At 44.7% G+C, this 14947-nt stretch overlaps 1 protein-coding gene across 1 annotated transcript in view; it reads left to right on the top strand.

Moving 5' to 3' along the window:
• LOC308096018 (inactive phospholipase C-like protein 2) overlaps window positions 1–14947 on the top strand; it is a 44738-nt gene that overhangs the window by 20280 nt on the left and 9511 nt on the right. Inside the window, exons 6-10 of the mRNA XM_080443273.1 lie at window positions 335–1570; window positions 2027–2276; window positions 2594–2880; window positions 4506–4709; window positions 9309–9384. Of these exons, the coding sequence (XP_080299399.1) occupies window positions 335–1570; window positions 2027–2276; window positions 2594–2880; window positions 4506–4709; window positions 9309–9384 (2053 nt within the window). The remainder of the gene's footprint in view (window positions 1–334; window positions 1571–2026; window positions 2277–2593; window positions 2881–4505; window positions 4710–9308; window positions 9385–14947) is intronic.

Genomic DNA, 14947 nt, shown 5'->3' with positions numbered 1-14947 from the left:
TTTGTAGGTCAGCCCAGACATTACCCCGTTGCATTGGAAATCTGTTGAGGGAAGGGAACCACTCGAGACAAATTGTAAAACAGATTTATAGTGTCTTGCACCGAAAAAAAAGCACATCTACAGAGTACAGACTCACAACACGTCGCAGCTATTTTCGGCGCAAGACCCCAGTGTGCAACTAAGTGTAAATCAGGTGTAACACTCTATTACTTCCATCCAATTTCTTTCTTTTCCTGTCTCCTCTCCTCTCCTCTCCTCTCCTCTCCTCTCCTCTCCTCTCCTCTCCTCTCCTCTCCTCTCCTCTCCTCTCCTCTCCTCTCCTCTCCCTGTTCAGGCGAGTGAGGAGACCAGCCTGGAGCTCATCCAATCCCACGAGCCGTCGGAGGAGGGCCGCCAGCAGGGCTGCCTGTCACTGGACGGCTTCACCAGGTACCTCAACTCGCCCGAGTGCCACCTTTTGGACGGGGAGCACGCCGCCGTGTGCCACGACATGCATCAGCCGCTGTCGCACTACTTCATCAACTCCTCCCACAACACCTACCTCATTGAGGACCAATTCCGAGGCCCCTCTGACGTCAGCGGCTACATCCGCGCCCTCAAGATGGGCTGCCGCTGTGTGGAGCTGGACGTCTGGGACGGGCCCGACGAGGAGCCTGTGGTCTGTGTCGGACACACCCTCTCCCCGCCCCTGGTCCTCCGCTGCGTGCTGGAGGCCATCGGACGGTTCGCGTTTGCGGCGTCCGAGTATCCGCTCATCTTGTGCTTGGAGAACCACTGCTCGCTCGGCCAGCAGGCCGTGCTGCTGCAGCATCTGGTGAGGATACTGGGGGAGAGGTTGTACACGGACGTCCCCGCCGAGGGGGAGTGGTACCTCCCGTCGCCGCACGCCCTGAGGGGCCGGATCCTGTTGAAAGGGAAGAAGCTGGGGCCAGGGTGCGACGGCGACGGGGGGGAAGTGAGCGAGGAGGACGAAGGGGCCGAGACGCGCCACTGGATGAAAACGGCCAATTGCGGCGGGGGGCTGGGGCCTGGAACTGGCGCCGGAGGAAGCGAGAAGGAGTCGGGGCAGAAAAGCGCCCCTCCCGCGGCTGTAGCGCCGTGTATCAACCCTCCCTCTCCCGGACGGTTCCAGCTCCTTAAGGAGCTCTCTGACCTGGTGGCTCTCTGCCACTCCGTGCGCTTCATCGACTTCCAGACGTCTTTCAGAAGCCAGAAGCCCAGTGAGCTCTGCTCCTTTCACGAGTCCCTGGCTGTGCGCCTCGCCGGCGACAACCCCGGCGACTTCGTAAACCACAACAAGCGCTTCCTGACGCGGGTCTACCCCAACCCCATGCGCGTGGACTCTAGCAACATGAACCCTCTGGACCTGTGGAAGTGCGGCGTCCAGATTGTGGCCATGAACTACCAGACAGCCGGGCTGATGATGGACCTCAACGCGGCCTGGTTCCGACAGAACGGCGGCTGTGGGTTTGTCCTGCGGCCGGCCATCATGCGGCAGGAGGTGTCCTATTTCAGTGCCGACACCAAAGACACAGTCCCCGGTGTTTCACCACAGCTCCTCCATGTCAAGGTCATTATGTCATCATGGAATTGAATGATTGAAGGAGTGGATGAATGAGAATGAGGGCAGAAACCTCCTATCTCCATATTCTAACTTTTTGCCTAGTTTCGTAAATTAACGCCCTACTTGATCACACTACAGCGTCACACAAAAACATCAGAAGTAGCAGATCCACAAGCCTGAATGGTGGTGCGAAGCGACGCGTTTTGAGCTTGTAGATCTGCTACTTTTGCTATTTTAGAATTTTGGACATCTGAGGTATGAATGAATGAAGGGATAAATTAAAGTAAGAAGGAAAGAAACAAATTGTAGAATGAGTGATTAACGAATGAACGAATGAATGAACGTATGAAGGGATAAACGACAATAAGAAAGAAAAAAAAATACTGAATGTGTGATAAATGAATATGTGAATGAATGAAGGAATAACAAAATGGGCCATGTGTCAATGTATCCACTTCCCAGGTGATCAGTGGTCAGAACCTTCCCAGACCCCGAGGCTCGGGGGCCAAAGGCGACGTGGTGGACCCCTACGTCTACGTGGAGATCCACGGCATCCCGGCCGACTGTGCTGAGCGCCGCACCCGGACGGTCATCCAGAACGGAGACAACCCCATCTTCGACGAGAGCTTTGAATTCCAGATCAAAATGCCGGAGCTGGCCATGGTCCGATTTGTAGTGCTAGACGACGAGTTCATAGGGGACGAGTTCATAGGTCAGTACCGGGGGGGTTCAAGGGGTCACAGAGGTCATTTCAGATAATTTAGGACTTAATTGATAGGCTTCATTGTAGTTCCTGCACTTTTAAGTTCATAGGTTCTTGAAACTCGAAAAGGAGCAATGGAAAGAGGAAAAAGTACTGTGGGAAGAATGAAGGGAATCATTGTAGTTTAAGTCTGCATGATGTTAAAACTATGACACATTATTTCAAACAAAGCTCAAACTGACAGATTTCTAATATAATTCTCAGTGGTCAGGTACCTACCTATATTAAAATGTTGAGCTATGAATCCCCCCGTACCTCCACCACAGGTCAGTACACCATCCCACTGGAGTGTCTTCAGCCTGGGTACCGGCACATACCACTTCAATCTCTAACGGGGGACGACCTGCCCTTCGCCAGGCTGTTTGTCCATGTTGCTCTGACCAACCGCAGAGGAGGGGGGAAGCCGCACAAAAGAGGCCTGTCCGTACGGAAGGCCAGGAGAGGGAGAGAATACACGGCTCTTAGGGATTTGGGGGTCCGAGTGGTGGATGACGTCTTCAAGATGGCTGCCTCTCCACTGAGAGAGGCCACTGACCTGAGGGAGAACATGCAGGTGAGGACAAGGGAGGAGTAGTTTGATCTATAGGCCACACCCTTGCCCTGTAAACATCATAAGCCTCCTCGGGGTCCCCGTCCGACTCCGAGGTTGGACGGGGCCTACCGGAGATAGCTGGACCGGTTAGCTGCTTAGCTTAGCACCTAGCTCCCGTTTTGAGGTGATTTTCCACTTGTTTTTTTTATATATATGTGTGTGTATATATATATATATATATATATATATATATATATATATATGTACATACTGTACAGTACATACTAGCGAACATTGACGATCTACAAGCTATTTTTGTCTATAATAAGGACATGCCCCCATGTGGTTAATTAACATGCAAGCATATTGAAAACAGATACGCTCCACTTCAGCTCACTTCAGTGTGCAGTGAATGACAAAACTCTGTGTTACATAAGTTGTTCTGGTACTAGTGTGAACATGATGGATGGGATGGCTTACTTTAAAAGACAATATAAGTTACACATACACACAATATATTGACCTTTATTGTTTATTTATTAGTACCTATTCTGCTACTTACATCTATGCAAAATGTTATTGTCCACTTGTGTTCAATGACAAAATAAAATCATCCATCTATCCATCCATCCATCCATTCATTCATAAGTTATTAAGAAGTTATTAAGGAATTAAGAGATAAGTACAAATAAACGTTTTTTTAATAGTAATGTAATGCTCTGACATTTAAAATGACCCCCTAATAATCCTGGATCAATCACTGAGGATAATAATAATAATATAGAATTTAATTGGAACATCATGGATAGGGATGTTGCATGTAGTTATGTTGTGGGTTAACGTTTCTTGGAAAGCTTCCATCTATCTTGGCTTGTTCCTTTTCAGCCCAGGCTGTCTCAACTGCCTGGGAGACTGAGAGAACAGCAGGACCATAAATCAATAGTCCAAGGAATAAGACAAATGGCGTTGGTGTATGGCTAGCTTTTGATTACCTTCATGTATGTGTGTGTGTGTGTGTGTGTGTGTGTGTGTGTGTGTGTGTGTGTGTGTGTGTGTGTGTGTGTGTGTGTGTGTGTGTGTGTGTGTGTGTGTGTGTGTGTGTATGTGTGTGTGTGGTGTGTGTGTGTGTGTGTGCGCGCGCGTGCGTGCGTGAGTGCGTGCGACTGTGTGTGCGACTGTGTGTGTGTGTGAGTGAGTGAGTGAGAGAGAGAGAGAGAGAGAGAGACAGAGAGAGAGAGAGAGAGAGAGAGAGAGAGAGAGAGAGAGAGAGAGAGAGAGAGAGAGAGAGAGAGAGATTCCACTGATTGTAGGTTTATTTTAGTATGTTGTGTGTTACACTCATTAAATCCATTGTTCATTGTTATTGCTTCAGCAACATGACTATTGATTTCACAGTGATGCCAATAAGCCAATATCAGACAGGAATTGAAATCAACTCAGACTAATGAAATAGAGAGAGAGAGAGAGAGAGAGAGAGAGAGAGAGAGAGAGAGAGAGAGGGAGGGAGAGAGAGAGAGAGAGAGAGAGAGAGAGAGAGAGAGAGGGAGAGAGAGAGAGGGGGATCAAAAGAGAGAAAAATACAGAAAAAGACAGATATCAAAAGTAACTTAATAACTAAATTCTTCTGTTGGTCTTCCTCTCTGCAGAACTCGGTGGAGGTTTTCAGGGAGCTGTGTGGTGTGTCTGCGGTGGCCAACCTCATGCAGTGCGTGCTGGCCCTGGGCTCACGCATGACAGGGCCAGACGGGGCCCCCTTGATCTTGTTCGAACTTCGGGACCACTACCCAACCATGGAGCCTCAGGGGTCTCTGCCCGATGTCCTGCGGAAGGTGGTCACAACCTACGAAACGGTGAGAGAAGAAACTGACTGGTCGTGTAGGTCGATTGGTTCGGCAGTCAATTAAGATCAGCGAATCGATAGGTCAGCAGCGTCAGGCGGTTTGTTGGGCTGGCTGCTACAGTGCGTGCTCCGTGTCATAATGATTGGAAGGCAGTGAAGATGTCCCATCCCATTCCTCTTCTTTTATTTCATTTTATATGCTTGCTGTTTCTCCTCGCCATTTCGTTCGGTCCATTCATCAAATTCTCCCACTGGCTCTATTTATTTTTCTCTCTCTTCACCTATCACTCATTCCTTCGTTCTTTCCTCCAATCTCCCTCCCTCTACCTCCCTCCCACACACACACACACACACACACACACAATCACACACACACACACACACACACACACACACGCGTATGCACGCACGCACGCACGCAGTCGCACACACACACACACACACACACACACACACACACACACACACACACACACACACACACACACACACACACACACACACACACACACACACACACCCACACCCACACCCACACACACACACCCACAAACACTTCCTTTACTTCCTCTGGGGTTCATTTTATTGATTGTGGCTGGCCAGGGTAAGTGATTTTGATAGAGGCTAGTGTGGTATGTACTGGATAGCCAGCAGCTCTGTGGTCTGGTAGCTCGCCTGTTGGCGTAACAGGCTTGTGTCCATTTCAACGTGTCTCCTCGCTGGCCATCTGGCCAGGCCAGAGCAATATTTTTCTAAATTATATTTGTTGAAACTTTGCTACATTGTGTGTCACACATTAGACATCCCCCAAAGACTTTACTTGGCTCAGTACTCTCGGATGATGGTGTAAATAGGCACTTTATTCATATCGTCAGGGGAATGGATCCAGGGAGTGTGTGTGTGTGTGTGTGTGTGTGTGTGTGTGTGTGTGTGTGTGTGTGTGTGTGTGTGTGTGTGTGTGTGTGTGTGTGTGTGTGTGTGTGTGTGTGTGTGTGTGTTTAATGAATCCTAATTACTCCATAAAATCTCCATGGCGCCACAGCCGTCTTTTGGAGACTTTACTGGGAGGCTCTATAATAATACAGTGTGACAGGAACAAGAAGACATCCACTAAACACCAGAAGTGAGAGATCACATCATGTAATTTTGTCAGCATCAAAGTACCTGTACATAATACAGTGTGTGACAGGAACAGGAGTCATCAACATCAAATAATGTTGGTCATTTTATCGTCTACTCAGGCTTTTGTGAGCCCTCCAGACCGTTTTTAAGTTGCTTGATTCAGTATTTAGATATTTGATATTCATTTTATGACAGACACGCCCCCTTCCTATACAAACCCATTATAACTTCAAACTCGAAACCTTTGTCTACTCTACTGAGTAGACAAAAAGTTTTTTTGAAAGTGAAATATCCCTTTAAATTTGTATTCAACATTCTATTATTGTCTCTGCCGTCTGTGAGTCCTTGTGTGTCCTTGAAACTGTGCACACACACTCCCTGGGGCCAGAGCAGAACCAGTTGCCCAAATCGTTCCACATCAGCCTGTTATAGCGCCACCAGCAGGCCGATTTTTGCAAAACACATTTTTGGCTATTACTCCTACAGATTTTGTCCAAACATCACGCAAATCGGTGCACATTATCTCTATAGTCATGTGATCAACAAGGATCTGTCCGATTCTTCATATTCCATCCTGATTGGCTAAGATTTGTAGAAGAATCGTTGTCAAACTAAATTCCATATTGTTTGACTACGTTTTGGCTTTCAAAGTTTGCAGGAGGGGCACGTTTGCACATAATGCCACAAGCATTGCTGGACCCATCAGTGAGAAACTTCGGGCACACTCCAGGCCAAGGAAGATCCTCCTTTCAAAAGTATTCACATTGTCCTGGTATAGCGCCACCATGAGGCCAATCTTTGCTAAAGAAATGTTTCTATTACTCCTAGAGATTTTGTCCAAACTTCATGCAATTTGGTAATGTCATCAATACGTATCTGCCAGATGTCTTATATTCCATATTGTTTAACTACGTTTGGCTTTCAAAGTTTGCTGGAGTGGCCCGTTTCATACAAAATGCAACAAACAATGCAGCAACTGTGTCATTGCTGTGAAAGTTTGCACGCACACTCCTACTAGCTTGACGAAGAGATGCCACCATACCTTTTTCAAATCAGCCTCATGGTGCCAATATAACAGGCTTATTTATGTTTTATTCATAACTCCTGAATTGTAGCTCATACTACAAAAATCTTATAATGACTGAATTCCGAACATTGCTGGCCCACAATAACCTACCTGGCCTGGCGGAGACCTGTGCTCCGATGAGCACTTTTTCTAGTTGTGTGTATGTGTTTTTTTGTATTAAAAGTACACATACAATAAACATTAAATTAAATTAAAATTTAATTATTGCCCCTGTATAGTCCTTCTAATAATGTTGAACATGACTTAAAGTTGACATCATTGAATTTGAAAGTTGAAATCCTTGTATTACATGTGTGTCTATGTGGGTGCATGTACAGTAAGTAGTGTGAATGAGAGACACATTTAGGTTTATTTCAGTGGGACAGGCAGACCCAGCTGGTAGTGAAGATAAACCCAGCTCTTTCCTCTCCAATTAAGTTATGATTAAGACCCCAGAGAGTACAGTGAGACAGTTTAATTTAACCACAGTTGTTTTTCATCGTTAGGTCCTAATACTATTTGTTAGCACATTGCGTTAAATGTGCAAGTGCAAGTGAGTGCAAGTGTGTGTGTGTGTGTGTGTGTGTGTGTGTGTGTGTGTGTGTGTGTGTGTGTGTGTGTGTGTGTGTGTGTGTGTGTGTGTGTGTGTGTGTGTGTGTGTGTGTGTGTGACTGTGAGTGTGAGTGTGTGTGTGAGTGTGTGTGAGTGTGAGTGTGAGTGTGAGTGTGAGTGTGAGTGTGTGTGTGTGTGTGTGTGTGTGTGTGTGTGTGTGTGTGTGTGTGACTGTGTGTGTGCTCACACGTGCATGGTAGATGTGTGATGTGTCTAGGATCAGAGGAAGTCCGTACTCGTGCTGAATAGCATTAGCATACATTTGAATGAAATTTGGCTAAACGGATTCTACGCCCCGATCCTTGATGCCTGAGGGAAAGGCAAAGAAAGGGAGACAGGAAATCACAGAGAGAGAGAGAGAGAGAGAGAGAGAGAGAGAGAGAGAGAGAGAGAGAGAGAGTATATGTGTTGGTGTCTGTATGTGTGTGTGTTTGTGGTGTGTAGTTGTTAATCCTCATTTGTCAAACAGCATTTTCACAAAGAGAGGTCACGTCCCAGCCGGCTTTGCGCGAGGATGTGCAGACTTAATCAGGCAGAAGCAACTAATGTCATTGATGGTGTGAGTGTGTGTGAGATTTGTGTGTATATTTGAAGTTCTGTGTGGTTGTGGGTGCATGCTTGAGTGTTATTTTTAGAGCCCTATCATTTCTGCTTGTATGGGCATTTGTATTTTTGTGTATTAACTGATTTGGCTTTAAATAGTTGTTTAATCTTTGATTTTCAGCATTTTACTGTTAGACCAACAACAACCAATATACACACATCTCCCCAATAGCATTATTATTATTATTATTATTATTATTATTAAGGTATTTATAAAGCATTTCTGCTTCTCCTTGTGGAGACAGTAAGCAGATTGTGGAAGACAGCTACAGTGTTTGCAGTATTATAATATGTTACGGTTATTTTGCAAAAAGGCCCCGAAACTGTCTCCCACATTGACCGTAATATATATTCAATATAAAATTGCATAAAGCTCAATATATTGCCTTAGCACTAGCACTATTATGCAGTGGTGATCTGAATGTTAGAGAAACCTTCCCAGTTAGATCTCCTGAACCGGCAGGAAAAGTCTGGTGTGGGGAAATGAATGACCAACAGTTGCCCCTCCCTCAACACCAAACCGTTGAAGTGGCCTTGAGCAAAGCACTAAACTCCCAACTGTTTAGCTTCTCAGTGGCCAACAGTATCTGTATGAGTGTGAAGCAGGGCTTTGCTGAAAAGGCCCCCTCAGGGGCCACTTTTTTTTTTTTTTAATATCTTTATCCCACGATTTTGTAACCCTATTTTTTACACCCAGTGCCAATTGTCTATGTAATCCTGGGCACTACCTTCCCTCTGCCAACCTAGGGAGGCCAGGGCCGAGCTCATGCCTCCTTCAATGCATGAGAGCCAACTGACCTTCTTATCACCTGACAGGGGAGAGTTTCCCTGGTTGGACGTAGCGCGTGGAAGGAACACGTTATTCCAACCAGTTCCCTTCCCCTCCATCAGGCGCCCCGGCTGGCCAGGGGGAGGCAGTATAGTGACCAGGATTACTGCATGTTTTTGTGAGGGTACCTACCCTAGGAGACACGGGGAGAACATGCAAACTCCACACAGAAAGGCCCTCAGGGGCCACTTTTAAACGAGATGTAAATCTCAGTGTAATTTACCCTGGTTAAACAAAAGGATAAAATGAGAAGTCTGCATTATGCTAATGAGTTTCTCTCTCTCTCTCTCTCTCTCTCTCTCTCTCTCTCTCTCTCTCTCTCTCTCTCTCTCTCTCTCTCTCTCTCTCTCTCTCTCTCTCTGTCTCTCTCTCTATAGATGGTCCAGGCCAGCAAAGCCATAATGGAACTTTCTGATGAAGTCTACAACAGGATCCTACACATACAGATGACAGGTGTGTGTATACTGTATGCGTTTGTGTTTTTGAGTGTGTGTGACTGGGAATATTGTGTGAGGGTAAGGATATGTATCCGTACTTGTGTGCGTATGCATTTGAGCGCATTTGGGCTCATACAGTACATATAGTTACTGTTAAAGTTACATACTCTATTCATCTCCTGGGGCAATTTCTTACTGCAAATCAGGAATGCACTCAACCACTCAACCACATTATAGGGTGACTGTACGTGGTTAAGTGCATTCCTGATAATATACATCGTTATGTGGCAAATAGGGAAAGTTATTAGACCGAATTCCGGTGCACGCACAACTCCACACTTGAGTAACCTTGCTTAGTTGTGCCAAAGACATACAACACATAAATGTTTTTTTCCCTCGAAAATAGAAGTAATCAGCCACAAGTCATGTAAGATAAGCCTGCAGCTTCTCACTGCAGAATGGCCCACTGGCCCTGTGTGCACTCTTCCCCAGGCTTTTAACCCATTAAGACCTGGAACTTTGTCATTTTTAGATTTGAGCTAAAAAGCATTATTTTACACTTTGGGCTATTCAAAAATAGCAGATATACAAGCTCATAGCGCGGCACCGAGTGCCGCGCTACGAGCTTGTAGATCTGCTATTTTTGAAACATTTTGAAAATGTGTGCAAATCTTTGAATATATATATTTTTAAAGCAAATATTTTAAACCCAAATCTTTGCTTCTGGGGAGTCCCTGGAACAACATATTTTGAGATGGGGGTCCACGGCCAAATTCATATCATTTTGGGGGTCCTTGACATGAAAAAGTTTGAGAACCACTGATATAGAAACATACGTTTTTCAGAAAACTGTTGGGATTTAGGAGACATTTTGTAGAAATCGGCTTCAGGTCTCAATGGGTTAACAGCCAAGCCCTGATGAGTTCAATCAACTCAGTCTGCGGCTCACAGAGGGGGAAGGAAGGTGGTACCTGGGGAGAGGAGAGGACAGACACCAAACAGTATAAATGTGTTTTTCCATCAGTTTGTGGGGCATTTTGGGCCATAGATAATATGAAGGTAGACACATTGGCCATGTGCTGTTCATTGAAGCTATGAGTCATCGCGGCCACCATGTTTTGTAGGAAGAGCTGTGCCTCCTAATACATGTATGTATGCCCCATGCAGTGGTGGAAGAAGTACTCACATTTTTAACTTAAGTAAAAGTACAAATACCACAATATAGAAATACTCTGTTACAAGTGAAAGTTCTGCATTCACATTTTACTTGAGTAAAAGTACAAAAGTAGTGGCATCAAATTGTACTGAAAGTACCAAAAGTCAAAGTTTTCATTATGCAGAAAGTCCCATTTCAGGTTTCAACACTTGTAGATCGGCTATTTTCAAATAGCTGAAGTACAAAACAGGGTTAATGTATGTTTTGTCTTTATAATCCAAATCTGCAAAGTAACTAGTAATTTAAAGCTGTCAAATAATTGTAGTGGAGTAAAAAGTACAATATTTGCCTCTGCGATGTAGTGGAGTAGAAGTAAAAGTACTGAAAATTGGAAATACTCCAGTAAAGTAAAAGAAAGTACAGTACTTGAGTAAATGTACTGAGTTACTTTACACCACTGTATGTACGTATGGCTGTACTGTATGTCTGTTGAAGCAGCATGTTATGATATAGGATAATTCTCTCAAACACAACATGCCTTAACTCAGACAGTGATACAAACTCACCAAAACTATAAACTAGGCTTAGGCTAGGCATAAATGACTAAAATAGGCTAAACAACACATCACACACACACAAATACAACAATCTAAACAGGGTGGAAGCGGTGAAGCTGTCAGCTGTACATTTTCTCTGCAAGCAGTTAGCGCTGCTGAACTGAAAACCAGTATTCAATATTCAATGAAGACCAGATACCCTCTGCGTTCTGACATTTTTGTGAATTATTGGAGCTGGTTCAAGAGTTTAAAATTCCACTCAGCCTACTGCCTCTCCATGGATTGGACACAGAGTCCATCCTAGGGGGCCTGCTTTCTACAATCAATGGTCAGTTCTTCGATTTTCTCGACATTTAACTCTAAAGACCAGGTGCTGCACCACTCAATAAGATTGCAGAGAACTGGTCTGTGATCTTGCAGCTCCTTACCCTGATAGGAGTGATGAGGAGTGAAACGCCATGTGTTTAGTAGACTATTGTGTGCTGCGTGGGCTGTGATGTGGATATAATTTGAAAAATCAGGCTATGGCCACATCCCTAGTCCACTGCTGTCAACTCCCACACAGCCTCTTCACCAGAGCTGTGTAGTGGATGAGGTACTCATTAGCTCTCCTCTCTTCTTCTCCACCATGTCCCTTTCTCCCACCATCAGATGTCCTATTATGCCCCGGTCCTCTGCACATGTATGTGTCATTACACCATGTCAGAGACGTTTATTTACTGACCGTTTTTCTCTGTATGTTTGGCTATCTGCAGTTTAGTTTGCCCACACGGTCTCTACACTCCAAGCCCTAGCAACAGGGAGGAAGACAAAGTAATGTATCGAAGATCAGTGTTTTCTAGTGCAGTGGTCCCCAAACTTTTTATCTCAAGACCCAAAAGAGAAATGAGATGTTTGCCCGGAACCCAAACTAGGGAAAATAGCAGATCTACAAGCTCATAACACGGCATGAAGTGACACGTTTTATTGAAATTATTAGATTTATTTTATTTTATTTATGAAAATGTTGGAATTGTTTTTAATTGATGAACATTGTTTTGAACTTATATATATATATATATATATATATATATATATATATATATATATATATAATATATACATTTATATGTATTTTTTAAATGTAGGAAACAAAAAAAGGGGATATTTACTTGCTTGCGACCCACTGTTTGGGAAACAAACTAAAGTTCTTAAGTAGTGGGTATAGTTATTAATCTCCATCTTTGGCAGGGCAGAGAATCCAACAAGGCTTGTTTACCTCTGCAGTTTGGCTCTCAGGGGGCTTCCTGTGTCATCTGATTAATACCGGGTCATCTGATCAGAGGTCAGGCCAGCTGTCGTCATCAGCCTGGCTGACGTCTAATCACTGAGAGATCATGTGACTGACATTTGGAAATGTTACCAGCGGCTTTGCTGGATTCCCCTGCTGGGCTCGATTGGAAAAATAGCATAATTGTGTGTACAAATGTACAATTTGTGGAGATCTGTGGTTATCTATGGCCACCGTGACAGTTTTGTGGCTTTGGGGTGTCCTGGTGGTTCAAGTGATTAATAACTCAGCATGCATACCACAGCGCTGAACTTTGTATGACATTGTCACGAGGCCACAGCTCCACAGAGATCCCGTTGACTGAGTTGACTGTGTGTTTGTGCCTGTGCATGCATGCATACAGTACAGTATGTGTTTATACAGTAGTGTATACAAACATATACAATGGAAAGTGGTGGTGCTGCACCACCTTTAACCCTGTAATGGAGGCCTGAAGTCTGTGAATCACATGCATCAAGACATTTTATTACATTAGCAACTCAGACCATGGATTCTGAGGCCCAGCTGTGGCTCTTTTATTCGTGTAACCGAAATGACGGATGTCACCTCAAAAACACACCAGTTCCGATCATAGTGATCATAGAGTCAGTCGTTGCCAAACAGTTTCTCAGCTCTCTACCCATTCCAAAGATTTTTGTAATCACTTATATACTCCTAGTCCATATCCAGGGATGTGCACTGCACACCCAAACTATGTGGAGCTTAAATTTGGGAAACATGAAAAATTGGCTACCTCACTTTATATACCAATGGTCAATGCCCATGTGCAAGTTAAGATAGATTTCTCAACCCACTTGGGAGGAAATGTGGTGAGGACAGACAGACTGAAGGGACGAAGCAGAGGTTTCCTTAATCCTCATTTAATAAAATTATATAGTAGGATAGTAGGATTAAAATATGCTAAAAACAATTCTGCCTAGCCCCACGCTAGAGGCCAATCTGTCTGTGTGCGTGTGTGTCTTTATCTGATGTAGACAGTGAGGACTGTGTCCCAGAGCCTAATGAACCAACCCTTTTAAACAAAGGTGCTGCTGTGAGTACTAATAGGATATCGATAACAAGCATCTGATGAGAACCAGGTCGTAATCGCGTCAGATACACCAGACTCTTAGTCTGGGATATACAGTAAGTAGGACGGGGTGTAACCGCAGGATGGAGAATAATTTCACGTGGTCATTGACATACATTTCAGTGATGCAGGGTCTGAATCACCCATCCAGGCTGGATGGATCTCTCAATTCCTCCCTACAGCAGATGACACATAGGTCTGGGTTGTCTGGGAAACACATGCCAAGTTTGAGGTCAATCAGTCAGACGGCGCGTTATACCTGGGACAGACAGACAGACAGACAGACAGACAGACAGACAGACAGACAGACAGACAGACAGACAGACAGACAGACAGACAGACAGACAGACAGACAGAGATTTCATGAATGTATAGATATATTGTACAGATACGAAATCTAGAGGCAGCTGTTAATCACTTATTATGTCGTCATATGATGAATAGTGGAAATAGCTGATGTAACAAGCATCGCAACGACATGATTTGTGCTTGTAGATTTACTTTTTTTCCCCTTTCTTTTTTGGACATTTTGTAATACATTTTGAAAGGTTTCGTTTATAATGACATGGCCAAAATAGGGTTTTAGTCATTTGTCATTTTCTCGTACCCCGCGGCGGAGTACGGTGAACGTCACAAGTAATGACGAAGTCACTTGCCACTATTGATGTTTGATCAACAGAAACAAAATGGTACGATGGAGATGTCCGCTCTGCTCTGCTCTTTGTAGATTCCCTCTGTTGGTACAGATGGATAAAAAAACTGATAGGGAGACAAGAGAAGGCAAAGTAAAAGGCCAGAAGGCACTGGATCTGATCCAAGGCCGGCTCAGGGACAACATGTACGTCAAAGGTCTCAATTGGCTCACCATTGACAATCCGTGGTCGTGCTCCCGGACATGTGAGTGGCCTTCTCAAGCTCTCTGCGGGGTGCGGGCGTTCATGGAAATGCTTCAGAATCAAGATCAGAATCAAACTAGGAAATTATGCATTTTTCTGGATCAACATAATACTGACGTCATAGACTGGCCTGGACTCCATATTTGGGAATGCCTGACACAGAACTCCATATATGGGCACAACGGGACACAGAGAGACAGATGCAGATATCTCCATACACCTGTAAATGGGCATTAAAGAAACACATACAGACAGATGGGTACAACGGGTACTCTGACACGGGTACAATGGGTATTGCATTACCAGTTGGGGAATGCATTTCCAACTCGCATCTTTCCCGACTTGCATCGTTCCCGAGTAGCACTGGGCACTGGTCTAGCGTAGGTCAACTCTAACTCTAGCGGTCTAGCGTAGGTAAATGACCTTTGCTGCGTGTCACACCCCGTCTCTCTCTCCCTGTTTCCTGTCTACCTCCACTGTGTACTATCAATAAAAAGGCAGAAAAGCCCCAAAAATATCAACAAAACAAAAAGTAGACATTGACACCAAACACCATGGATGGTGCGAGGAC

The sequence above is a fragment of the Gymnoscopelus braueri genome (assembly GCF_963280865.1).
Source record: "Gymnoscopelus braueri genome assembly, chromosome: 11".
Classification (NCBI taxonomy): domain Eukaryota; kingdom Metazoa; phylum Chordata; class Actinopteri; order Myctophiformes; family Myctophidae; genus Gymnoscopelus; species Gymnoscopelus braueri.
The sequence above is the reverse complement of the archived record's forward strand: the minus strand, read 5'-3'. Positions and strand labels throughout refer to the sequence as shown.